This window comes from Hypanus sabinus, chromosome 4 (genome assembly GCF_030144855.1).
Source record: "Hypanus sabinus isolate sHypSab1 chromosome 4, sHypSab1.hap1, whole genome shotgun sequence".
NCBI lineage: Eukaryota > Metazoa > Chordata > Chondrichthyes > Myliobatiformes > Dasyatidae > Hypanus > Hypanus sabinus.
Window position 1 is genome coordinate 98,452,035 of NC_082709.1, and position 26,450 is coordinate 98,478,484.

At 43.0% G+C, this 26,450-nt stretch overlaps 1 protein-coding gene across 1 annotated transcript in view; it reads right to left on the bottom strand.

Moving 5' to 3' along the window:
• Nucleotides 1–26,450, bottom strand: part of LOC132393018 (serine/threonine-protein phosphatase with EF-hands 2-like) — a 190,362-nt gene that overhangs the window by 18,723 nt on the left and 145,189 nt on the right. The window contains exons 12-15 of the mRNA XM_059967709.1: nt 25,986–26,393; nt 19,043–19,228; nt 18,520–18,662; nt 14,853–14,959 (exon numbers count right to left, since the gene is read on the bottom strand). Coding sequence (XP_059823692.1) covers nt 14,853–14,959; nt 18,520–18,662; nt 19,043–19,228; nt 25,986–26,393 — 844 coding nt within the window. The remainder of the gene's footprint in view (nt 1–14,852; nt 14,960–18,519; nt 18,663–19,042; nt 19,229–25,985; nt 26,394–26,450) is intronic.

Genomic DNA, 26,450 nt, shown 5'->3' on the forward strand with positions numbered 1-26,450 from the left:
GCTGTTCCTGAATTGCTGAGTGTATGCCTTCAAGCTTCTGTATCTCCTACTCAATGGTAACAGTGAGAAAAGAGCATGCCCTGGGTGCTGGAGGTCTTTAATAATGGATGCTGCCTTTCTGAGATACCACTCCCCAAAGATGTCCTGGGTACTTGTAGTGCCCAGGATGGAGCCAACTAGATTTACAGCCTTCTGCAGCTTATTTCGGTCCTGTGCAGTAGCCCCTCCATACCAGACAGTGATGCAGCCTTTCAGAATGCTCTCCATGGTACAACTATATAAGTTTTTGAGTGTATTTGTTGACATGCCAAATAACTTCAAACTCCTATTAAAGTATAGCCGCTGTCTTGCCTTCTTTAGGACTACCAGGTTAGATCCTCAGAGATCTTGACACCCAGGAACTCGAAGCTGTTCACTTTCTCCACTTCTGATCCCTCTATGAGGATTGGTATGTGTTCCTTCATCTTACCCTTCCTGAAGTCCACAATCAGCTCTTTCGTCTTACTCACATTGAGTGCCAGGTTGTTGCTGTGGCACCATTCCACCATTTGGCATATTTCACTCCTGTATACTCTCTCATCACCACGAGATTCTACCATCAATGGTTGTATCATCAGCAAATTTGCAGATGGTATTTGAGCTATGCCTAGCCACACAGTCATATGTGTACAGAGAGTAGAGCAGTGGGCTAATCACACACCCCTGGGGTACGCCAGTGTTAATTGTCAGCAAAGAGGATATGTTACCACCAATCTACACAGATTGTGGTCTTGTGGATTGCCGAGTAGAGTTGATGGGCTGAATGGCCTAATTCTGCTCCTATGTCTTATTGTCTTAGGTAAGGGTCTCAAAACTGGAGTGGGTAAGTTATGACAGGATGAGACAGGAGTTCATCACAGGCAGCTGATGTTGGACAAGTCCAGGTCCGTCAAGCGGAAGTTATTTAAATACCAGCTGATCACAATTCAGAATTGGCATGTTTCAGACGGTAGCAAGGACAAGGCTGGTAAAAATCAAAATGTACCCATGTGGAATTTTACAATAACAAGGAACTGCTGAAGCAAATCATTAAGAAGGCTGTGAAATATCCTTGGTGAGCAGGTTCAAAAAGAATCGCAAGGCAAGTTACACACAATGGGCTTTTTAATCAGCTACACCTGTACACCTGCTCGTTAAAACACACAGACAATCATGGGGCAGCAGCTCAATGCATAAAAGCATGTAGATGTTGCCAAGAGGCTCAGTTGATGTCCAGACCAAACATCCGAATGAGGAAGAAATATGACTTTAGTGACTTTCTGGAATGATAGTTGGTGCCAAACAGAGTGGATGGGTATCTCAGAAGCTGCTGATCTCCTGGTATTTTCACATGCAGAAGTTTCTAGAGTTTACAAAGAATGGTGCAAAATAAAATAAAAAATGCAGTGAGTGGCAGTTCGGTGGATGAAATTGCCTTGTGAATGAGAAAGGTCAGAGGAGATTGACCAGACTGGTTCAAGCTCACAGAAAGGCAATCGTAATTCAAGTAGACATGTGTTACAGTTTTGGTGTGCAGAAGATTTTCTCTGAATGCAGAACATGTTGAACCTTGAAGTGAATGGGCAACAACAGAAGGAGGCCACAAAATACATTCAGTGGCCACGTAATTAGGTACAGGACATATCTAATTCAGAGGACACAGCCTTAGATAGAGGGGTGTTCTTTTAGAACAGAGATGAGGAGGAATTTCTTTAGCCAGAGGGCAGTGAGTCTGTGGAATTCCTTGTCACAGATAGTTATGGAGGTCAAGTCTTTATGTATATTTAAGGCAGGTTGATAAATTCTAGATTGGTCAGGGTATGAAGGATATGGGAGAAGGCAGGAGACTGAGGCTGAGAGGAACATTGAATCAGCGATGATGAAATGGCGGAGTAGACGATGGGCCAAATGGCCTAATTCTCCTCCCATATCTTATGGTCTAATAAAATTGCCATTGAATATATACTTGCACTAAAAAGGTCAGGGTAGGTCTACTCCAGGATAAAGGAGGGAATTTGTTGTGGTGTTAGAACGAGTGGCTGAGGTACCAAAGGAGTACTAAAGTGTATGTGAGGGTGTGGGGTGGCATCATAGGCATTCTGGATGGTGGTTTAACAGTGGTCAAGTGTGTTGGCTCTCCTGGCTCCACAGGTGATCTGTTGGTGGTAGTTGTTCAGAGACTTTAGGCTGGCCCACAGTGACAGTGAAGGCATCAGGGTGTGCAGTTCTGTGCCTGCTGATCATGTTATTCAGCTCCTCTAGTGCCTGCGTAATGTTGACCTGAGGTGGAATGTGTACCGTTACCCAAATGATGGCAGAAAACTCCCTCGGCAGATAACATAGACAACATTTCACCACTAGGTGTTCCACGTCAGGTGAGCAGGGCTAAGACAGAACCGGAATGGGTTTGCACCACAATGAATTAACCATAAAACATACTCCCCCTCCTTTGCCTTTAAAAGACTGAGTGTCCTGTCTTTGCAGAGAATGGTGAAGCCATCATGCATCCGAAATTGCAGGTGTAAGCCATGTTTCTGCAGAGCAGAGTACACAGTAGTCCCTAATGTCCCTCTGACCTTGAAATATTTCTGCGAGATCTTATTTTCCTGAGACTATATAGGATAGTCAAAAGTGAATGTCTAAGCTGTCTGCATTTCAATCATACCTGTAGATTGGTGCAGTGACCTGCTTCCATTTTCTTAAAGGGGAAGTGCACCCGAGTCTGCCATTCGAGTTTCTTTGATTTTAAGTATCGATAGATTTTTTAAAATGTCTTAAAACGATGTTGTTTACTGAAGTACCCAAAGTGGTGACTGGATTTCAGCTGTAGTAGTCCTAAAGGGGAATATTTGATCATTCCCATCAGAGCTGCACACAAAGAGTAATTTAAACTCCTCAAGAACCTCATTTGCTCCTACCTGCCTATACCTACTATGCATCTCCTTCTTTTTCATAACCAGGGCTTCAATATCCCTCAAAAACCAAGGTTCCCTAATCCTGGTAGCATTGCATTTTATTCTGGCAGGAACATGCAAACTCTGGATTCTCAAAATTTCACTTTGAAGGCCTCCCACTTACCAAGTACACCTTTGCCAGAAAACAGCCTGTCCCAACCCACACTTGTCAGATCATTTCTGATACCATCAAAACTGGCCTTTCTCAACCTGAGAACAAGGCCTATCCTTTTCCAGAGTTACCTTGAAGCTAATAGAATTATGATCACTCGAGCTGAAATGTTCCCCTCCACTTCAGTCACCTGTCCTTCTCATTTCCTAATAGGAGATCCAGCATTGCACTCCCTCTAGTTGGGACCTCTATATATGAATTAGGGCACCTTTCCTGAACACATTTACAAATTCTGTCCCATCCAGTCCTTTTACAGTATGGGAGTCCTAGTCAATATGCGGAAAGTTAAAATCACCTACTGTCACAACTTAAGTTTCTTTTCAATTTTTTTGCTATCTGTCTTCAAATTTACTCCTCTATATCCCACAAGTTCCATCTTCCTCAGAAGAGAGCCCAATGATCCAAAAATCTGAAGCCCTCCCCCTGCACCATCTCCTTACTCACACATTAAGCTGAATTATCTTCCTATTTCTGTCCTGACAAGCAATGTGGCATAGGTAGCAACCCAGAGCACACAACCCTACAGGTCCTATCCTTTAACGTAGCACCCAACTCCCTGAACTCAATTTGCAGGACCTCTTCATCCTTCCTGCCTGTGTAATTTGTACTGATGTGGATCATGACCTCTGGCTGTTCAGCCCTTTCCTTTAAGAATGTTATAGTCTCCATCCAAGATGTCCCTGACCCTGGCACCAGGAAGGTAACAAATCGTCTGGAAATCTTGTTCTGTCTATTGTCCTAACCAATGAATCACCTATCACTACAGCTTGCCTTTTCTTCCCCCTTCCCTTCTGTGTCACAGGACTAGCCTCAGTGCCAGAGACCTGACTGCTATCACTCACCACCAACAGCAACCAAAGTGATGTACTTGTTATTGAAGGAATGGCCACAGTACCCTGCATTGACTCCTTATCCCCTTTTCCTCTCCTGACAATCCCCTGGTTACCTGTGTCCTGCACCTTAGGTATAACTACATCTCTCTGTATCTGCTGTCAATCAACTCCTCAGCCTCCTGAATAATCTGGAGTTTATCCTTTTCCTGATCCCCAGTGTGGTCTGTAACAAGCTGCATCTGGATGCACTTTCTGCAGATAGAACTGTCAGGGACCCTGTCTCTCCACATCCCACAAGAGAAGCATTCCAATATTCTGCCTGGCATTCCCACTGTTCTAGGAATGAAACATAGAATGAAGGAAAGAAAGAAAGAACGAAACTTACCTGCAACCTGCCTTACCCCTCACTTCTCCTGACTGAAGCCTCTCAAGCTCCCCGCTCTAACCCTTACTCCAACTATGGCTGTTCCTGTTGTGGCCGCCCTGCTTAAACCTCACTTCTTTCAATTGCTCCAATTACCAAACAATCTCTAACCCACCAAATGACCCAGCTGGCTCCATTCACTTTTCACGCACCACAGGTAACAGCTTATGTTATCTCAAGCCACCGCAAGTCCTGACTGCCCTCGCTCGCACTGCAAGCAACAGCTAGCACAATCTCAAGCTCACCAAAGGAGAACATTTGGTATAAGTTGGCATCGTGATCCACACAACACAATGGGCCAACTAGCCTGTCCAGCACTGTACCACTCCTTCTATGTAAGTGGGCATTACCATCCTTCAGACACCTGCATAGCCATGAAACATAACTGATAAATAGTAATTAATACAAAGGACCAGACCATTCTGAATAACTGCTTCAAGAGAACACCACGCAATAGCAAGACCTCCTGTCTTCATTCCAGATGACAGTTTTCCCCGTGAAAGTGCTTGTAGTTTGTGCAACTTGGAGCCATTATCACTTTTGCACACTGATTGTTGGTACAGTCTTTCACTGATTCTGTTATGGTTATTGAATTTATTGGGTATGCCTGCAAGAAAATGAATCTCAGGGTTGTTTATGGTAACATATATGTACTTTGATAATATATTTACTTCGAACTTAGAACTTTCTCCGGGCTGAGCGTGGGAGGAAAGCAGAACCCAGGTTCACAACAAAAGAGAGAAATGCAAATGGAAGGCAGAATAATTGTGAGGAAGGTTGAAAGACGGCATACAAAAGTGGAAAAAATAGATAGAGGAAGTTATACAACATGCAAACAACACCTGTGGCTCAGCTTATCAGGTGCCCACTTGAACCAGTCCCATTTACCGTAAGTTACAGGAGCAGAATTAGGCATTGAGTTTGCCCCACCATTCAATCCCATTCAGTCCCATTTACATGTCTTTTCCCTGTAACCCCTAACCCCTTCCAATCAAGAAGCTATTAATCGATGCCTTAAATACACTTAATGAATTGGACTTTGCTTGTCTTTGGCCCATACCCCTTTAAACCTTTCTATTTATGTGTCCAAACATCACTGAACACTGAAATTGTACCTGCCTCTACCACTTCCTAGGGCAGCTTGTTTCATTTACCCACCTTAACATGAGCTACCCTTGAGTTTATTGGGTAAGGCAGTTGAGCTTAAGACACTGATCATTCAGGTACTTCAGCCACTGGAGGACAGGACTGCCACCATATTCCTGGCTACAGGATTTTCTGGCTAGGGAGGGGCAAGACAGGAGCAGAGGTGTAATATTAGTGAAACAAACAGCTGTGAGAAGAGGCATTCAAAGGAAACTAATTTGAAGGTGAAGGTGAAGGAGCAGGAACATCCAGCTAATTGATGGATTAAGGGACAGGTGGAGACACAACGGATTGAACAGATTTCTATTGTGCTAATCACTCTTTCCCTCTGTGATTCTACAATGAATGTGGCCTGTTTCTGCACAAGCTGAGCTGTACCCTGTAGGATTTCAATAAGACCATAAGACATAGGAGCAGAATTAAGCCATTCAGCCCATCAAATCTGCTCCACTATTCAATCATGGCTGATTTATTATCCCGCTCAACCCCATTCTCCTACCTTTTCCCCGTTACCCTTGACAATCTTACTAGTTAATAACCTATCAATGTTCACTTTAAATATAACCAGTAATTGGCCCCCACAGCCATATTTAATAATGAATTCCACAGATTAAACACCCTTTGGCTAAAGAAGTTCCTCTTCTTCTCTGTTCTAAAGGTACATCCTTCTATCATGACGCTGTGCCCTCTGGTCTACACTCTCAAAAGACCATAAGGTACAGGAGAATTAGGCCACTCAACCCATTGAGTCTACTCCATCATTCTATCATGGCAGATTTATTATCTCTCTCAACCCCATTCTCTTGCTTTCCCCCATTAAACTTTGATACCCTTACTAACCAAGAACCAATCAACCTCTGCTTTAAACATACCCAGTGACTTGGCCTCCACAGCCACCTGTGGCGATGAATTCCACAGATTCACCACCCTCTGGCTAAAGAAATTCCTTTTCATCTTTGCTCTTAATGGATGTCTCTCTATTCTGAGGCCATCTAGTCCTAGACTTGCCCACTATAGGGACCATCCTCTCCAAGAGGAGGGCTGTTGTCATTGGTGACTCTATAGTCAGGGGAGCAGACGGGAGATTTTGTGGACGTGAGAAGGACACCCGCATGGTTTGTTGCCTTCCGGGTGCCAGGGTCCGTGATGTCTCTGACATCCTGGTACGAGAGGGAAAGCAACCAGAAGTCATGATACATGTTGGTATCAACGACATAGGCAAGAAGAGGGATGAGGTCCTGAAGTGTGAGTTTCAGGAACTAGGCAGAAGACTGAAGAACAGGACTTCAAGGGTGGCGTTCTCAGAATTGCTGCGTACTACGTACTACGTGATAGTGATGGTAAGAATTGGAGGGGACGGCAGTTGAATGCGTGGCTGAGGAGGGCAGGGTTTTAGAGTTTTGGATCATTGGGATCTCGTCTGGGGAAGGTGGGACCTGTACAGATTGGATGGGTTGCACTTGAACTCGAGGGGGAGCAATATCCTTGCAGGTGGGTTTGCTAGCATGGTTCAGGAGGGTTTTGCAAGGGGGTTGGGACCCAGAGCGATAGAGCAGTGAAAGAAGTGCATGGAGTAAAGCCAGATATAACATATAAAGAGGCTTTGAGGAAAGAGAAGCAGAATAAAGGGTGTAAAGGTAGTAAGGTAGAAGGGCTAAAGTGTGTGTACTTCAATGCAAGAAGCATCAGGAACAAAGGTGATGAACTGAGAGCTTAGATACATACATGGAATTATGATGTAGTGGCCATTACAGAGACTTGGCTGGCACCAGGGCAGGAATGGATTCTCAATATTCCTGGATTTCAGTGCTTTAAAAGGGATAGCAAGGGGGGAAGGGGAGGAGGGGTGGCATTACTGGTCAGGGATACTATTACAGCTGCAAAAAGGGTGGGTAATATAGCAGGATCCTCTTTTGAGTCAGTGTGGGTGGAAGTCAGGAACAGGAAGGGAGCAGTTACTCTACTGGGGGTATACTATAGCAGCTTTTGGAAAGGTGCAAAAATAACAGGGTTGTTATCATGGGTGACTTTAACTTCCCTAATATTGATTGGCACCTGATTAGTTCCAATGGTTTAGATGGGTTTGTTAAGTGTGTCCAGGACAGATTCCTGTCACAGTATGTTGACAGGGCGACAAGGGGCAATACCATACCAGATCTCGTACTTGGTAATGAACCGGGTCAGGTCACAGATCTCTCAGTGGGTGAGCATCTGGGGGACAGTGACCACCGCTCCCTGGCCTTTAACATTATCATGGAAAAGGATAGAATCAGAGAGGACAGGAAAACTTTAAATTGGGGAAGGGCAAATTATGAGGCAAAAGGCTAGAACATGCGGGTGTAAATTGGGATGATGTTTTTGCAGAGAAATGTACTATGGACGTGTGGTCGATGTTTAAGGATCTCTTGCAGGATGTTAGGGATAAATTGGTCCCAGTGAGGAAGATAAAGAATGGTAGGGTGAAGAGTGAGGTGACAAAGTGAGGTGGAAAATCTAGTCAGGTGGAAGAAGGCAGCATACATGAGGTTTAGGAAGCAAGGATCAGATGGGTCTATTGAGGAATATAGGGTGGCAAGAAAGGAGCTTAAGAAGGGGCTGAGAAGAGCAAGAAGGGGGCATGAAAAGACCTTGGTGAGTAGGGTAAAGGAAAACCCCCAAGGCATTCTTCAATTATGTGAAGAACAGAAGGATGACAGGAGTGAATGTAGGACAGATTAGAGATAAAGGTGGGAAGATGTGCCTGGAGGCTGTGGAAGTGAGCGAGGTCCTCAATGAATACTTCTCTTTGGTATTCACCAATGAATGGGAAATTGATGATGGTGAGGACAATATGAGTGAGGTTGATGTTCTGGAGCATGTTGATATTAAGGGAGAGGAGGTGTTGGAGTTTCTAAAATACATTAGGACGGTTAAGTCCCCAGGGCCCAACGGAATATTCTCCAGGCTGCTCCACGAGGCGAGGGAAGAGATAGCTGAGCCTCTGGCTAGGATCTTTATGTCCTCATTGTCCATGGGAACGGTACCAGAGGATTGGAGGGAGGCGAATGTTGTCCCCTTGTTCAAAAAAGGTAGTAGGGATAGTCTGGGTAATTATAGATCAGTGAGCCTTATGTCTGTGGTGGGAAAGCTGTTGGAAAAGATTCTTAGAGATAGGATCTATGGGCATTTAGAGAATCATGGTCTGATCAGGGACAGTCAGCATGGCTTTGTGAATGGCAGATCATGTCTAACAAGCCTTAGAGAGTTCTTTGAGGAGCTGACCAGGCATATAGATGAGGGTAGTGCAGTGGATGTGATCTACATGGATTTTAGTGAGGCATTTTACACAGTTCCACACGGTAGGCTTATTCAGAAAGTCAGAAGGCATGGGATCCAGGGAAGTTTGGCCAGGTGGATTCAGAATTGGCTTGCCTGCAGAAGGCAGAGGGTCGTGTGGAGGGAGTACATTCAGATTGGAGGGATGTGACTAGTGGTGTCCCACAAGGATCGGTTCTGGGACCTCTACTTCTTGTGATTTTTATTAACGACCTGGATGTGGGGTTAGAAGGGTGGGTTGGCAAGTTTGCAGATGACACAAAGGTTGGTGGTGTTGTAGATAGTGTACAGAATTGTGGAAGAGTGCAGAGAGACATTGATAGGATGTAGAAATGGGCTGAAAAGTGGCAGATGGACTTCAACCTGGAGAAGTGTGAGGTGGTACACTTTGGAAGGACAAGCTCCAAGGCATTGTACAAAGTAAATAGCAGGATATTTGGTAGTACGGAGGAGCAGAGAGGTCTGGGGGTACATGTCCATGGATATCTGAAAGTTGCCTCACAGGTAGATAGGGTAGTTAGGAAAGCTTATGGGGTGTTAGCTTTCCTAAGTCGAGGGAAAGAGTTTAAGAGATGTGAAGTAAAAGAGTGCAAGGTTGCAGCTCTATAAAACTCTAGTTAGGCCACACTTGGAGTACTGTGTCCAGTTCTGGTCGCCTCACTATAGGAAGGATGTGGAAGCATTGGAAAGGGTACAGAGGAGATTTACCATGATGCTGCCTGGTTTAGAGAGTATGGATTATGATCAGAGATTAAGGGAGCTAGGGCTTTACTCTTTGGAGAGAAGGAGGATGAGAGGAGACATGATTGAGGTGTACTAGATATTAAGAGGAATAGACAGAGTGGACAGCCAGCACCTATTCCCCAGGGCACCTCTGCTCAGTACAAGAGGACATGGCTTTAAGGTAAGGGGAGGGAAGTTCAGGGGGAATATTAGAGGAAGGTTTTTTGCTCAGAGAGTGGTTGGTGCATGGAATGCACTGCCTGAGTCAGTGGTGGAAGCAGATACACTCGTGAAATTTAAGAGAATACTAGACAGGTATATGGAGGAATTTAAGGTGGAGGGTTATATGGGAGGCAGGGTTTAAGGGTTGGCACAACATTGTGGGCCGAAGGGCCTGAACTGTGCTGTACTATTCTATGTTCTATATCTACCTAGGTCATTCACTATCCCCTGTCATTCTTCTAAACTCGAGTGAGTACAGGCACAGAGGCAGCAAATGCTCCTCATGTTACCCCTTTCATTCCCGGAATAATTCTTGTGAACCTCCTCTAGACCCTGTCCAATCCCAACACATCTTTACTTAGATAGGGGGCCCAAAACTGTTCACAATATTCCAAGTGCAGTCTGGCCAATTCCTTATAAAGCATCAGCATCACACCCTTGCTCTTACATTCAGGAACCCTTGAAATGAATGCTAACATTACATTTGCTTTCATTACCACTGACTGAACCTGCAAGTTAACTTTTGAGGAAACCTCTGCAAGGACTCCCAATTCCCTTTGCACATATGATTTCTGAAATTTCTCCCTGTTTAGAAAATAGACTATGCCTTTATTCCTTCTACCAAGGTGCATGGCCATACACTTCCCTACACTATGTTCCATCTGCTTCACTTTGCCCAGTCTCGCAATATGTCCAAGTCCTTCTGCAGACAAGTATTCTGCTTCCTCAACAATACTTGACCCTCCATCTATCATCTACAAATGGCTAAAAAACCATCAATTCCATCACGCATAAGAAGAGATCCCAATACCGACACTGGCAACCAACCAGAATAAACCCCATTTATTCCGACTCTTTGCCTGCTGCCAGCCAGCCAATCTTCTACCCATGCTTGTACCTTTCCATGGGCTCTTATCTTGTACAGTAGCCTCGTGTACGGTACCTTGTCAAAGACCTTCTGAAAATCCAAGTATACAACATCAGCTTTCTGAGCAGCTTTTCCTTAGTAACAGCAGCTACACCCATTTCTGCCCCTGTCACTTTCAAATTTCTAGCGTACTCTTAGTGTACACCGTGATGAAGACTGACGCAAAATACTTCACGAACACGAGAAAATCTGCAGATGCTGGAAATCCGAGCAACACACACAAAATGCTGGAGGAACTCAGCAGGCCAGGCAACATCTATGGAAAAAAGCACAGTTGATGTTTTGGGCCGAAACCCTTCGGCAGGACTGGAGAAAAAAAGCTAAGGAGTAGATTTGAAAGGTGGGAGGGGGGGGGGAGGGGAGAGAAAAACACCAGCCGATAGGTGAAACTTGGAGGGGGAGGGATGAAGCAAAGATTTAGGAAGTTAATTGGTGAAAGTGACAGAAGGCCATGGGAAAAAGAAAAAAGCGGGGGGGGGGGGGTGGAAGGGAAGGAGCACCAGAGGGAGGTGATGGGCGGGCAAGGAGATAACATGAGAGAGGGACAAGAAGATGGGAAATGGTGAAGGGGGATGGGAGGCATTTCTGGAAGTTTGAGAAATTGATGTTCATGCCATCAGTTTGGAGACTACCCAAATGGAATATAAGGTGTTGTTCCTCCAACCTAACTGTGGCCATATCCTGACAGTTGAGGAGGCCATGGATGGACATATCGGAAAGGGAATGGGAAGTGGAATTAAAATGGGTGGCCACTGGGAGATCTCGCTTGTTCTGGCAGAAGGAGGGTAGATGCTCGGCGAAGTGGTCTCCCAATCTACGTCGGGTCTCACCGATATACAAGAGGTCACAGTATATGACCCCAACAGACTCACAGGTGAAGTGTTGCCTCACCTGGAAGGACTGTTTGGGGTCCTGAATGGTCATGAGGGAGGAGGTGTAGGGGCAGGTGAAGCACTTGTTCAGCTGGATAGGTGCCAGCAAAGAGATCAATGGGGAAGGACAAATGGACAAGGGAATTGTATAGGGAATGATCCCTGTAGAAGGTAAAAAGTAGGGGAAGGGGTAGATGTGCTTCGAAGAATTATGCGCTGGACGTGGAGGCTGGTTGTCTCATTCAACCTTTAGAATACATAATCTTTGGGATGTATACATCCTATACCTTCCAAATTGCTCCCAGAAACTCTAGCCATTGACGTTGCCAACAACCCTGCTAAATACTCCCTTTCAATCAATTTCAACCAGCTCCTCTTTTATGCCTCTGTAATTCTCCTTACTGTAACACTGATACTTCTAGCTTTATCTTCTCAAACAGCAGGGTGTATTTTATCATATTATCATCACAGACTCCTAAGTATTCCTTTGCCTTAAGCTCCCTAATTAAATCTGGTTCATTACACAACACCAAATCCAGAATTACCTTTCTCCTCGTGATCTCAACCACAAGCTGCTCTAAAGTCATCTCACAGGCATTGTACAAATTTCCTCTTTTGGGATTAATCACCAACCTGATTTTCCTAATTTACTTGCATATTGAAATCCCCCATGATTATCATACATTGCCCTTATTACATGCTTTAGAATTTTCCATTGAAATTTATATCCCACCTCCAGGCCTGGATATAATTCCCATCAACGTCTTTTCCCCCTTGCAGTTTCTTTACCTACAAGGATTCTACATCTTTTGATTCTATTTCACTTCTTTCTAAGGATTTTATTTCATTTTTATCAACAGAATCACCCCACTCCCTCTGCCTGCCTGACTGTCCTTTTGATACAAGGTGTAACTTGGACATTAAACTCCAAACAATGATCTTCTTTCAGCCATGACTCAGTGATGCCCACAATGTCGTACCTGCCAATCTCTAACTGCACTACAGGATCATCAACCTTATTCTGCCTACCGCGTTCATTCAAATATACTGTAATACTTTCAGCCCTGTATTCATCACTCTTTTAGATTTTGCCCCCATGTTACATTTCATCTCATTCTACTGACTGCAATTTTGCCCTATCAACTATTTGAAAGATCTCCAACTATTGGAAAGATCCTCTCCACATCCACTCTATCCACACCTTTAAATATTTGGTAGATTTTAATGAGATTCCCCTCAATCCTGATTTCCTCATGAAACCAAAGTAGTTAAATTTTTATTAACTGCAACTGCTTTAAATTTCCTGTTGCAGTAGCATTAAAATGGGGAGGTTATTTTCTATCTAAATGTTAAATTATAGTATATTGAATTATAATATCATCATAAGGTAAAGCTTCCTATTAATTTAACATCAGTAAAATATGTACTTAAATTAGAGGAAAATACACTTTAAACCTGATCACAGGTTGATAAATGCTGAACTAATCAATAAGGAAAAATATTGCTCAATTCAATGTTCTTATAAATATTATAAAATAATAGAATAGATTGTCGAAATCTTCACCCCAGGACAGGAAGGCATTGGTTACAAATGAGAGGAAGTAATTTCACAGGGATCTAAGAGATGAGTTTTATCAGAAGGAGGTGAATATCTGAAACAAGTTACTAAAGGAGATGCTGAAGGCAGATACTGTTGTGAAGTTTAAAAGGGGTTTAAACACTTATGGATAGAAAAGGTTCCACATGGAAGGTTAGTTAGGAAGGTTCAATCGTTAAGTATTAATATTGAAGTAGTAAAATGGATTCAACAGTGGCTGGATGGGAGATGCCAGAGAGTAGTGGTGGATGACTGTTTGTCAGGTTGGAGGCCGGTGACTAGTGGTGTGCCGCAGGGATCTGTACTGGGTCCAATGTTGTTTGTCATATACATTAATGATCTGGATGATGGAGTGGTAAATTGGATTAGTAAGTATGTAGATGATACTAAGGTAGGTGGTGTTGTGGATAATGAAGTAGGTTTTCAAAGTTTGCAGAAAGATTTAGGCCAGTTAGAAGAGTGGGCTGAGCGATGGCAGATGGAGTTTAATCCTAATAAATGTGAGGTGCTACATTTTGGTAGGAATAATCCAAACAGGACATACATGGTAAATAGTAGGGCATTGAAGAATGCAGTAGAACAGGGTGATCTAGGAATAATGGTGCATAGTTCCCTGATGGTGGAATCTCATGTGGATAGGTTGGTGAAGAAAGCTTTTGGTATGCTGGCCTTTATAAATCAGAACATTGAGTATAGGAGTTGGGATGTAATGTTAAAATTGTACAAGGCATTGGTAAGGCTGAATTTGGAGTATTGTGTACAGTTCTGGTCACCGAATTATAGGAAAGATGTCAACAAAATAGAGAGAGTAGAGATAAGATTTACTAGAATGTTACCTGGGTTTCAGCACTTAAGTTACAGGGAAAGATTGAACAAGTTAGGTCTTTATTCTTTGGAGTGTAGAAGGCTGGGGGGGACTTGATAGAGGTATTTAAAATTATGAGGGGGGATAGATTGAGTTGACGTGGATAGGCTTTTTCCATTGAGAGTAGGGGAGATTCAAACAAGAGGACATGAGTTGAGAGTTAGGGGGCAAAAGTTTAAGGGTAACATGAGGGGGAATTTCTTTACTCAGAGAGTGGTAGCTGTATGGAATGAGCTTCCAGTAGAAGTGGTAGAGGCAGGTTTGTTATTGTCATTTAAAGCAAAATTAGGTATATGGGCAGGAAAGAAATGGAGGGTTATGGGCTGAGTGCGGGTCAGTGGGATTAGGTGAGAGTAAGCGTTCGGCATGGATTAGAAGTGCTGAGATGGCCTGTTTCTGTGCTGTAATTGTTATATGTTATATGGCTAAAAGGCAAAGAGAGAGAAAGGCTTAACATGGCATATAGGATTTGTGTAGATGGATGTCACAGTCAGTATTAATAAGGTGGTATGATGTTCCTGTTTCTACCTTGCATGATTCTTATGGAGTCTGAAGTGTATCAAGATGCTTGACTGGGTAAGCTGGCATGTAGCAAAACCATGGGTTCCACAAGTGTCAGCCATCTAAATTATTCCATTGCATTTTAATATAATCGGGCCATGTCTATAATGATTCCATTATTGATGTATATATACATTTCCTAGAATCAGTAAAGCAAAACACAGTAGAGCAGAAACTCTAGCAGGAAAAGGATAGCAAGTTGAAGGGACTAGCTGTTTCTACCTGTATAGTCCGGGTCATACTTTCTGAAGGCGGCAATAACTTCAGATTTGTGGGCAAACAGCTTTTCACGCAGAGATTTCAGGGCAGATTCTTCAATCACACTCACTCTTGGAAAGGAACAGAATAAGTGATTCAATTGCTTAGAAAGTGTGTCAAAGACATCAATTCCATCAAACTTATATTGTCTGTGTGACTGGACATTTAATGTTAATTTAACCCGGGCAGTTGTTCACAATAGCCAACACCAATTGATGGACAGTAGTCTAAATGAAACAAAGCTGTCAAAGAATAGTGTGTAAAGAGTTCTGTCTTTCTGCCCTCTCTTTGTATGCCCAATAATCATTTCTAAGAATGCATTACAAGTGGGAACACACAATCCAGGCCCTAGAAAATGTTACCTGGCTTAAAAGGGTCATTAAATGTTGGATGAGGGGGTGGCCATATGAAGGCTCATTTCCAGCAACAACCTTCCTCCTTGGTGATAATCTATGTGCATGAGGCCATGCCTCTGAGCTAGGTCAGTGACATCTCTAATCCATGAGCTTTTATTGTAACTAGTAAGACTGTAAGTGCATTCAGTCATTAATTCAGTGCATTAATTCAGAACCTGATTAACTGGAGTGGAACAATTTTTGCACTCGTTCCTGGTTGCTTCAGTACCTTTGAGAAATTTGTCTCTGTTTGTTTGGTTGGATTTTCACCCCCTCCCCATACACATAATAAATGATATCACCATATTGATGGTACTTTGTCTTCACTGGACTGACAGACAAGAGTCCAAAATGCCACTAGCTTTCACCTGGACATTAAGTTATAGGGCAGAAGCCTAAATTCCAGAGTCTAGTTTAAATCTAGAGTCTAGTTGGGGAATTTAATTTGAAGGAATTAAATAAAGCAATCCAGTGTTAGATCACAAGTGCTATTTCTGATTACTGTGAAATGGCTGGTTCATTCCTTTCCAACCACAGGAAGAATGCTCGGACTCTTATCCTTACAGAGACTTTGGAAGATCCTGCTGCCACTTCTCGAACCCCGTCTCACACCTGCCTGCCTACATCCAGCATTCTGCCTTGGTTTCCCTTTCACCACTGCTGCATCCACTGGCCATTCTCCCTGTACTTTCCAATTGAAGTGTTTGCTCTGATTTGTGCTTAGATATTGGATCGAGTTGTACAAGTTACACACAAGTCAAATTAACCTGGAATATAGTGGCCCTAGCAACCATTTGATGTCAGCTGAGAGGGAGCAAGTGAGACACAAAAATCCCCAGACCTTCACTTTCAGGATTGCTTGTTTTCACTGTGCTGAAGGAATCTCATGTCTCACTCCTACTGATATTGATATACTACCTAGGCTCAATAAGAAGCAATTCCCATATCTGGAAGAGATAGCTGGAGCTACTTTAGACTGGATATTCAAATAGTTTTTATTCATCAATTAAGGTGAGCAGGTCTCTTTCACTAAATCCTAGGGCTCTCTCATTCTTCCCTGCAGCCTCCCTCTCTTCTCCACCATAATGACTATAGTGGTGGAGCATCAGGTTTGCCATAGGTACCCTTTCTGGGTAGGCAAGCAGCAAATTGTAATGAGCTGAATCTGGTCCCTTTGGGAACTGTGCAGGTCTTTTGGGGTGTGAACTCCACCAGAGTTTTTTTTTGACCCACTGTGAGAAAACCGAATACAGCATTGTTTAGTGCAGGGAACTGTACACTACTTTGCTGCAGTGCAGCAACCAGGCAAACTTGCAATCTGATGTCCTGAACTCATTAATGTCAGTTCTACAGCAGAAACTGATCTATAATTTCCATTTCTATTTTAGTTACTTCTTCAAAATCTTGTGTATGGTTTGTCAGGTATAATCTACCTCTCAAATCCATGAAGATTATACACTAAAAACAAACAGCTGGATGAACTCCAGCACCTCGGAGGTTGATAGATTGTTGATTGGTCAAGGCATAAAGGGATATGGGGAGAAGGCAGGAGACTGGGGATGAGAGGGAGATGGATCAGCCATGATGAAATGGCAGAGCGGACTTGAGGGGCCAAATGGCCTCATTCCGCTTGTATATCTTCTGGGCGTATGGTTTCATGGGTCAAGCAGCATCTGTGGAGCCAAAGAGATGTTCAAAGTGAAATATTGACTGTCTGTTTCTCTCCACAGATGCTGCCTGACCCACTGAGCTCCTCCAGCAACTTGAGTGTTGCTCTGGATCCCAGAATGTGCAGTCTCTTGTACCTCTGTGTTCAATCACATCAACTGACATTACCGAATTGTCCATCCTTAACCATGGACTGGTAATATCCCCAGGCAGGTGGTAGGCTAGCTGGAGCATACTTTCTGGATTCTGCCCCTCAACTAGAGACACATGATGTGCAACTTTCCAGTGCAAAGCAAACCTTTGGAAGTATCTATAGTGTCCTCACAAACAGCTGCAATATGGAAATTAACTGTTTTTGGAGGGTGACCTCGGAGTCATTCATGGATGATACAGCACAGAAACAGGCCCTTCAGCCCATTATTCCATGCTGACCACCATGCGTACACTAATGCCATTTTATCCTTGCCACGTCCACACTCCCCCCATTCTAATGCCCACCTATGTGTTCGGGGAATTTATAGTGACACACTAACCTGGCATTCTGCCTCATATTGGGATGCGAGAGGAGAGCAGAGGAAACAAAATGCAGTCACAAGGAGAACCTGCAAACCCAGATCTCTGGCATTGTAATGTTCCCACAACTCACTTTCAATGAATCTTCATCTCATGTTCTCAGTATTTATTGCTTATTTATTTATTACTATTATTTCTTTATTTTTCTATTTGCAGTTTGTTGTCTTTTGCACACTGGTTGAACACCTAGGTTGGTGCAGTCTTTAATGGATTCCATTATAGTTATTATTCTATTATGGATTTACACAGGATTGTATATGATGGCATATATGCATTTTGATAATGTATTTACATTGAATTTTGAACAATCTCTGTCTCTCTGCATCATTGGGTACTCATCTCAGTCTCCATCAGCATCTCATGTTCTGGTAAGATCACCTCCGATTTTTCTAAACTCCACTGAGTATAGATATGGGCTACTCAACCTGTTAGGGGCAATTGAGGGGCAATTTTATTTACACAGAGGGTGATGGCAGAATCAGATATGATAGTGGTGTTCAAGAGGTACATGCGTATGTAGGGAATGGAGGTATATCAAATCTATGCAGGCAGAAAGGATTTGTTGTATTTGGCATTGTGGTCAACAGAGACATTGTGGGATGAATGGGCTGTTTCTGTTTTCTGTACAAACATCTACCTTTACGTATGAGCACCAAAACTGTGCTCATTAGCCGAGGTGCGAACACTGGCGTTATACGGACAGCTTTGTGCCCTGTGTGTTGTACACTGCTTCCTGTTCTGTATGCTGCACATAATCATAAGCTCTTAGACACAGACCTTGTTTGTTGAAATGCCACCCTTTGACATTGGAAGGGTGGTTACATTTCACCTAGATCTAATCCTGAAACATAACTATGTTTTTCTCTTCATTGACACCATCTGACCTGATAAGTGTTTCCAATTCTTCCTGTTTCTATTTCAACTTCCCAGCTTGTTATTTTCTATCTCAGTCTGTGGATGGTGGAGTAAACTACTGCAGAATGTCTCACACTCACCTTTCCTTAAGAGTCAGCTTCCTTGTGGATTTATTAACACGATACTTGACAAAGTGAGGAATCAAATCAGGACCAAGTTTGATATAAGCTCCTTGATTGCTGCCCTCTTCATAGTAATTAGAAGCAGAAAATATAGTGATAACCTACAAGGAAAAGATTTCAATTAGCCCCAGGACCTGGGTTCCTGACACAGACCAAAGTAGTTACAAGGATGACTGCAGTTGCTGGAACCTGAGCACATAAAGTGCTGGAGGGATTTAGCAGATCAGGCAAGGGAAATGTTTCAGGCCAAGACCATTCACCGAGGCTGAACGGTGCAGGGATGGAGTGGAGAGGCTAAGTGATAAGTGATGGAGAGAGGCAGATGAGCAAATGAAGGAAGGGGTAGAGTGAAGACGATGGGCAGAAGCTGGGAGGTGATAAGTGGAAGCTCTCCACCTATTCCAATTGACTCCTCCAGTGATTCAAATAAAAAAAGATAACTTTGCAAGCCACAGGAAGAGTTTGAACATTTCTACTTCACCTTTCCATTGTGGCACACTTCATAGCCATCCTGTTTACATTCATGTGATCTTATAATTAGTTTTAAGTTATACTTTTTCAGCATCCTATCTGTGATATCTTCACCAAAGTAACAGCCTCCTCCTCGGATGGTGTTGGGCACGCAGCCAGCTTGATTTCTAGGGTCACTCCAAAGGACATCAGCAATCTGCGAACAAAATGAACATTCCGTTCAAAGATCACAGATTCCTAAAAGCTGCAAATATCCTTCTATACAAATAAAGAAATGTTCCCTCCCACTCCTGCTCCCTCCCAATCCCCTCCCTCCCACCCCTCTCCCTCCCAATCCCCTCCCTCCCACTTCCCTCTCCCTCATTCTCTCCCTCTCATCCATTATCCATCCATCAGTATCTCCCCCTTTCTCACTACCTCTCTCTACCCCCTCTCTCTCCCTCCCTCACTTTCCTTCTCTCTCTCTCTCCCTCCTCTCTCCATCCATCTCTGCCTCTCACTCTCTCTCCTTCCTGTTCTCTCTCTTGCCCTCTCCCTTCTTCCCTCCCTCATCCACACACAGCTGCTACCACATCTCCTTCTCGCCCTCTCTTTCTCCATATCTCCCCCTCTCCTTCCCTTACTCCGCCTCCCTCTCCCTCCCTCTCTTTCATCCCTACACAGGTGTCTCTACTTCTCTCTCACTCTCTCCCTTGGTCTCACTCACTCCTCTCTTTCTCCATCTCTCCTGCTCTCTTCCTTCCCTCTCTCCTTCTCTTTCCCTCTCTCCCCTCTCTCCCCTACCTCTCCCTCACTCTCCCCATCCTCTTTCTCTCTCACACTCTCTCACTCCCCCCCTTCTCTCTCCTCATTGCCCACGTACCACTACTTCTCCCTCTCTCTCCCACCCTCTCCCAATCTCTCCCAACATCTCTCTCATTCCCACCCAGGTTCCACCACTTCTCCCTCACTACCGCCCCTTCCTTCCTCTCATCCCTACCCAAGTACCACCACTTCTTCCACTCTCACTCTTTCTCTCTGCCTCTCACTCCCTCTTTCTATTCTCTCCCTCCCTCTCATCCCTACCCAGGTTCCAACCCCTTTCATTCTCATTCTCTCTCTCTCTCTCTCTCTCTCTCTCTCTCTCTCTCTTGCTTTCCCAAAAACTTGAGGGGGATCTTGTTATGTTAATGAAGTATCAAATACCCTTCTTTAATCATTCAGTAACTTGACATGTCTTAGTTCGGTAAAGAACAAATTTCACTGAAACCAGCTTCTGCAACAGTGCACTACTTAAATGTTTAAAGTTGCTGTGAACTCAGCAATAAACTATAATAATACATTACTCTTATTAAACTCATTATTTGGTAAATTTAATTCAGTATAAGAATGAATAAAAATATTTTCTACTCTGAGCAGGAGTTGAGATAGTAAAATCCAAACAATTTTATGAACTAATTTTATAGTCATAGTTATACATAATAAAAGGGCCTCCTGCCCAACTCATCCATCCTAACTATCCAGGCTAGTCTTACGTACACAGCCGTACTCCTCTAAACCTCTCATAAATATTGTAGTTGTAGTCACCTTCACCACTTCCTCTGGCAGCTGAATCCATTTGCTCACTGTGAAAAATCCCCACTCTGATTCCTTTTAAATGTTCCCATTTCATATTCAACTCAACTCCTGTAGTTTTTTTTATTTCCAATCACGGAGAAAACTACTATGACCAGTCGCCTTATCTATGCCCCTCATGAAGTTAAATATCCCTATAAAATTGCCTCTCAGCCTTCTATTCTCCAGGGTAAACAGACCCAGCCTGTCCTGTTTTTCCTTGCAACTCAAGCTCTCCAGTCCCAGTAACATCATGACCCTTGCTTCACCCTTTCCAGCTTAATGACATCCTTGCTGTAGTCGGGGAGCCAGAACAGTATATAATACATGGCCATTATATAACAGTATATAATACTGTTATAATATATGGCCCACCATCCAATTTTGAAAGTCAGGTCATTATATCTGAACATTTATTGGAAATTGGTAATTGCTGTGAATACAAATGACTGATGATGATCCCAGATATACTGATTGTTTATAATTAGAATACTGTTCTCTATAGTTATTTTCTACTTTTTCTGCTGAGCACCAGTCCAAGAATGTCAGAAGTCCAAGGTATACCGCCAGTTTTTATTTATAATCCCAGACAAGGAATCAAATCTACTTGCTTCGATAATCCTATGGTTCATAGCAAGATTAATGAATTGGGAGCAGTTCAAAGTTGGTTAGCTAGCCTGTCCCATAAAAGATGGGCTGTCACATGAAGGAAGACTGAATAGGCTGGGCTTGTGTTTATAGATTTACAGGAAAGCTAACAAGAACACCCAAGATCCTGAGGAGTCTTGAGGGAGCAGGTGTGAAGAGGATGTTTCTCCTTGAGAGAGAATCTAGAATTAGGTGTTATTGAGTAAAAATAAGCAGTTACCTCTGTAATTCAAGCTGAGATTAACTTGTTCCTCTCAAAGGGTTGTGACTTTCCCTCAAAATGCAGGCAACATCTGGATATTCTTAGGGCATATGTTGATAGATTCTTGATAAGTAGGAGGGTTAGTGATTCCTGGGATGCACAGCAAAGTGGAGATGGAGTGACAATCGAATTAGCTCTGATTTCATTAAATAGTAGAGCAGGTTCAAGGGGTTGAGTAGCCTACTCCTGCTCCCTAATCACTTTTGTGCATTCTTAGGGAGCTGTGAAGTTAGAGGATCTTGAAATTGTGTTGTTCAGATCATGAGCAGTCGATGGTCACAGTCATTGTCCCAGGGTAGGAGAGTTTAAAACGAAAGGGTACATGTTTATTGTGAGAAGGGAAAGATTTAAAAGAAATCTGATGGACAACTTTTCATACAGAAAGCAGAGTACACAAAGTGAGCTGCAGAGGAAGCGGTAGAGGCAGGTAAAATTCTACATTTAAAAGACAATTGAGATACATGGATGGGAAGGGTTAAGAGTGATATGGGCCAAATGTGGGAAATGATACTAACCTGAGTTTGAACCTTGGTTAGCATGGACAACATGGATTTGTTTCTGCTGTTCAGGAAAGACTCTAAAAATAAATCAGGAAATTATAGGCCGGTGAGACGGGTATCAGAAGTGGGAAAGTCATTAGAAGGGATTGATATGGACTGTTAGAAATTGTCAGCATGGCTTTGTGTGTTGTAGGTCATGTCTAACCAATCTAATAATGTTTTTTTGAGGAATACACCTGGGAGGTTGATGAATGCAAGGCAGTGGAAGTTGTGGACTTAAAGTACATGGATTTTAGCAAAGCATTTGACAAGGTCCCACGTGGGAGGTTTGTCATTGGCTTTGTAGGAGAATCAGAGAGCGGTAATAGAGGGTTGCCTTTTCAAATAGAGGCCTGTGACCAGTGGTATGCCTCAGGAACCGGTGTTGGGCCTGTTGTTGTTTGTCATCTATATCAACAATCTGGATGATCATAAGACCATAAGACATAGGAGCAGAATTAGGCTATTTGGCCCATTGGGTCTGCTCCACCATTCAATCATGGCTGATCCCCACCCCCCGGCCTTCTCCCGGCAATTTTTGATGCAGTGTCTGGTCAATAACTTATCAAACTCTGCCTTAAATACACCCAATGACCTGGCCTCCACAGCTGCCTGTGGAAATAAATTCCACAAATTCACCACTCTCTGGCTAAGAGATGTCTCCACATCTCTGTTTTAAACGAACACCTCTCTATCCTGAAGCTGTGCCCTCTTGTCCTAGACTCCCCCACCATGGGAAGCATCCTTTCCACATATACCTTCCCTAGGCCTTTCAACGTTCAAAAGGTTTCAATGAGATCCCCCCACATCCTTCTAAATTCCAGCAAGTACAGACCCAGAGCTATCAAATGTTCCTCATATGATAACCCTTTCATTCCTGGAAACATCCTTATTGAATCTCCTCTGGTCTCTCTCCAATGCCAGCACACCTTTTCTAAGATGAGGAGTCCAACACTGTTCATAATACTCAAGATGATGCCTCACCACTGCCTTACAAAGCCTCAGCATCACATCCCTGCTCTTCTATTCTAGATCTCTTGAAATGAATGCTAACATTGCATTTGCCTTCCTCACCACCAACTCTACCTGCAAGTTAACCTCTAGGATATTCAGCACAATGACTCCCAGGTCCCTTTGCATCTCCCCATTTAGAAAACAGTCTTCACATTTATTTCTACTACCTAAATGCATGACGATGGATTTTCCAACATTGTATTTCATTTGCCACTATCTTACCCATTCTCCTAATCTGTCTAAGTACTACATCTTACCTGTTTCCTCAACACTACCTTCCCCTCCACCAATCTTCATATCATCAGCAAACAAAGCCATCTATTCCAACATCTAAATCACTGATATACAACATTGATAGAAGCCGTCCCAACACCATTAGTCACTGGCAGCCAACCAGACAAGAATCCTTTTATTCCTACTCACTGCCTCCTACAAATCAACCAATGCTCTAACCATGCCAATAACTTTCTTGTAATACCATGGGCTCTTAACTTGGTAAGCAGACTCATGATTGGCTCCTTGTCAAAGGCCTTCTGAAAGTCCAAATATACAACATCCACTACATCCCCTTTATCTATCCCACTTATAACCTCCTCAAAAAATTCTAACAAGTTTGTCAGGCAAGACTTTCCCTTAGGGAAACCATGCTGACTTTGTCCTATCTTGTCCTCTATCACCAAGTACTCCATAACTTCATCTCTGACAATTGACTCCAGCATCTTCCCAATGAGCGAGGTTAGGCTAACTGGCCTATAATTTCCTTTCTGATGCCTACCTCCTTTCTTAAAGAGTGGAGCGACATTTGCAATGATTTTTTTTATATAGATTATTGTAAATACCTCCCCAATCTCTAGCACTCCCTCTTTCAGAACCCTAGGGTGCAGTTCATCTGGTCTGGGTGACTTATGTACCCGGACCAGAGGTATTTCTGCTTTTTGAGCACCTTCTCCCTTGTAGTAGTAACTGCACTCACTTCTCTTCCTTCACACACTTCAGCATCTGGGACACTGCTAATGCCTTCCATAGTGAAGACTGCCATCTCCTCATCCCCTGTTATTTCTCTGGCCTCATTTTCTAGCAGTCCTATATCCAGTCTCATCTCTTATTTTTTACATACTTGAAAAAGCTTTTACTATCCAGTTTGATAGTGTTTGCTAGCTTTTTTTCTCATATTTCATCTTTTCCCTTCTAATGATCCTTTTAGTTACTCTCTGTAGGTTTTAAAAAGTTTTCCCATCCTCTGTCTTCCCATTAATTTTTGCTTTGTTGTATGCCCTCTCTTTTGCTTTTATAATAGTTTTGACTTCCCTTGTCAGTCCTGTTATACTATTTTGCTATTTGAGCATTTCCTCGTTTTTGAATGCAATCTGTCCTGCACCTTCCTCATTTCCCCCAGAAACGCAAGCCATTGCTGCTCTGCTGTCACCCTTGTCAGCATTTCCTTCCAATTTAGTTTGGCCAACTCCTCTCTCACACCACTATAATTGCCCTTGCTCCACTGAAATACTGCTATGTCAGACTTTACTCTCTGCTTATTAAACTTCAAGTTGAATACAATCATATTGTGATCATGGGCTCCTAAGGGTTCTTTTACCTTAAGCTCCCTAATTGCCTCCAGTTCATTACATGACACCCAATCCAGTGTAGCTGATCCCCTAGCAGGCTCAATGACAAACTGCTCTAAAAAGCCATCTCGTAGGCATTCATCAAACTCACTCTCTTGAGACCCATTACCAACCGAATTTTCCCAATCAACATGCATGTTAAAATCTCCCATGACTATCATAACATTGCTCTTTTGACTCGCCTTTTCTATTTCCTTTTGCAATGTGGCTAACTGGATTATTGAGCTTGCAGTGGGATCTGGATCAGCTGGAAAAATGAGCCGAAAAATGGCAGATGGAATTTAATGCAGATAAGTGTGAGGTTTTGCACTTCAGTAGGACCAACCAGTGTAGGTCTTATACAGTGAACGGTAGGGCACTGAGGAGTGTGGTAGAACAAAGGGTGTTGGGAATACGGGTCCATAATTCATTGGAATTGGCAGCACAGGTACATAGGGTCGAAAAGAAAGCTTTTGGCACCTTGGTATTCATAAATAAATGTATTAAGTACAGGAGATGGGATGTTATGTAGAAGTTGTATAAGACATTGGTGAGGCCAAATTCCGAGTTTCAGTCACTTACCTACAGAAAAAAATGTAAATAAGTTTGAAAGAGTACAGTGAAAATTTAGAAGGATGTTGCCAAGACTGGAGGACCAGAGTTATAAGGAAAGATTGAATAGGTTAGGACTTTATTTCTTGGAAGTAAAAGATTGAGGGAAGATTTGATAGACGTAAACAAAATTATGAAGGGTATAGTTAGGATATACAAGCAGACTTTTTCCACTGAGGTTGGGTGGGACTGAAGCTAGAGGTCATGGGTTAAGGGTGAAAGATGAAATGCTTAAGGAAAACAAGAAGGGAAACTTCTTAGCTCAAAGGATTGTGAGAGTGTGGAACGAGCTGCCAGACAAGTGGTGTATGTGAACTTGATTTTAACATTTAAGAGAAATTTTGACAGGTACATGGATGGCAGGGGTATGGAGGGCAATGGTCCTGATGCAGGTCAATGGGAGTAGGCAGCTTAAATGGTTTGGCATGGGCTAGATGGGCCAAAGGGTCTGTTTCTGTGCTATACTTTTCTATGACTCTATCACTCTATAACTCTGAACTCTATGATCCTAACCCCAGAATAACTATAAAAATAGAACGTGATTCAGGGAGCTTGCTTGTGAAAAGAGATTTCTCACATTATTTGAAGGATTTGATGGTGTTGACATGGAGCATGTTAACAGAGGCTTTGACTGTGACAAAATTCCTGTTGTAATAACTATCAATATTTTGGTCAGTTCACCTGCTTCCACTCCAGTTCTTCTCTTGGTGGTACTTCAGGAAATTCCATTGCACAGTTCATGTAGGACGTGTGTAAGATTTTGGTGGCATTGTACACATTGTACTCAATCATCTTGTGTTTGTTACAATCCAACATCTGATCTTGTTGATAGTTTGAATTGCTTGGGGACATGGTGCATTTACTCAAGTGACATTGGTCTTCATAATGCTTAGTACAAGTTGACATTGAGGGAGATGATGAAGGTGGTGATGAGTCAAGCCTTTTGTTGCCTTGGTCATTCAGCAGTGTTTCACAGACCCTGCCATCATGATCTAGCTTCTTTGAAGGATATTGCTCCAAACAGTGTTTCTTCTGGCATGTTTGTTCACACTTCTCCAGACTTCTCTGTACCCTGAGTAGGGATTTAAACTAAAAGGAATGCATGAATCTTAATGCCAACACTGGCATTAACACATATCATCAGAA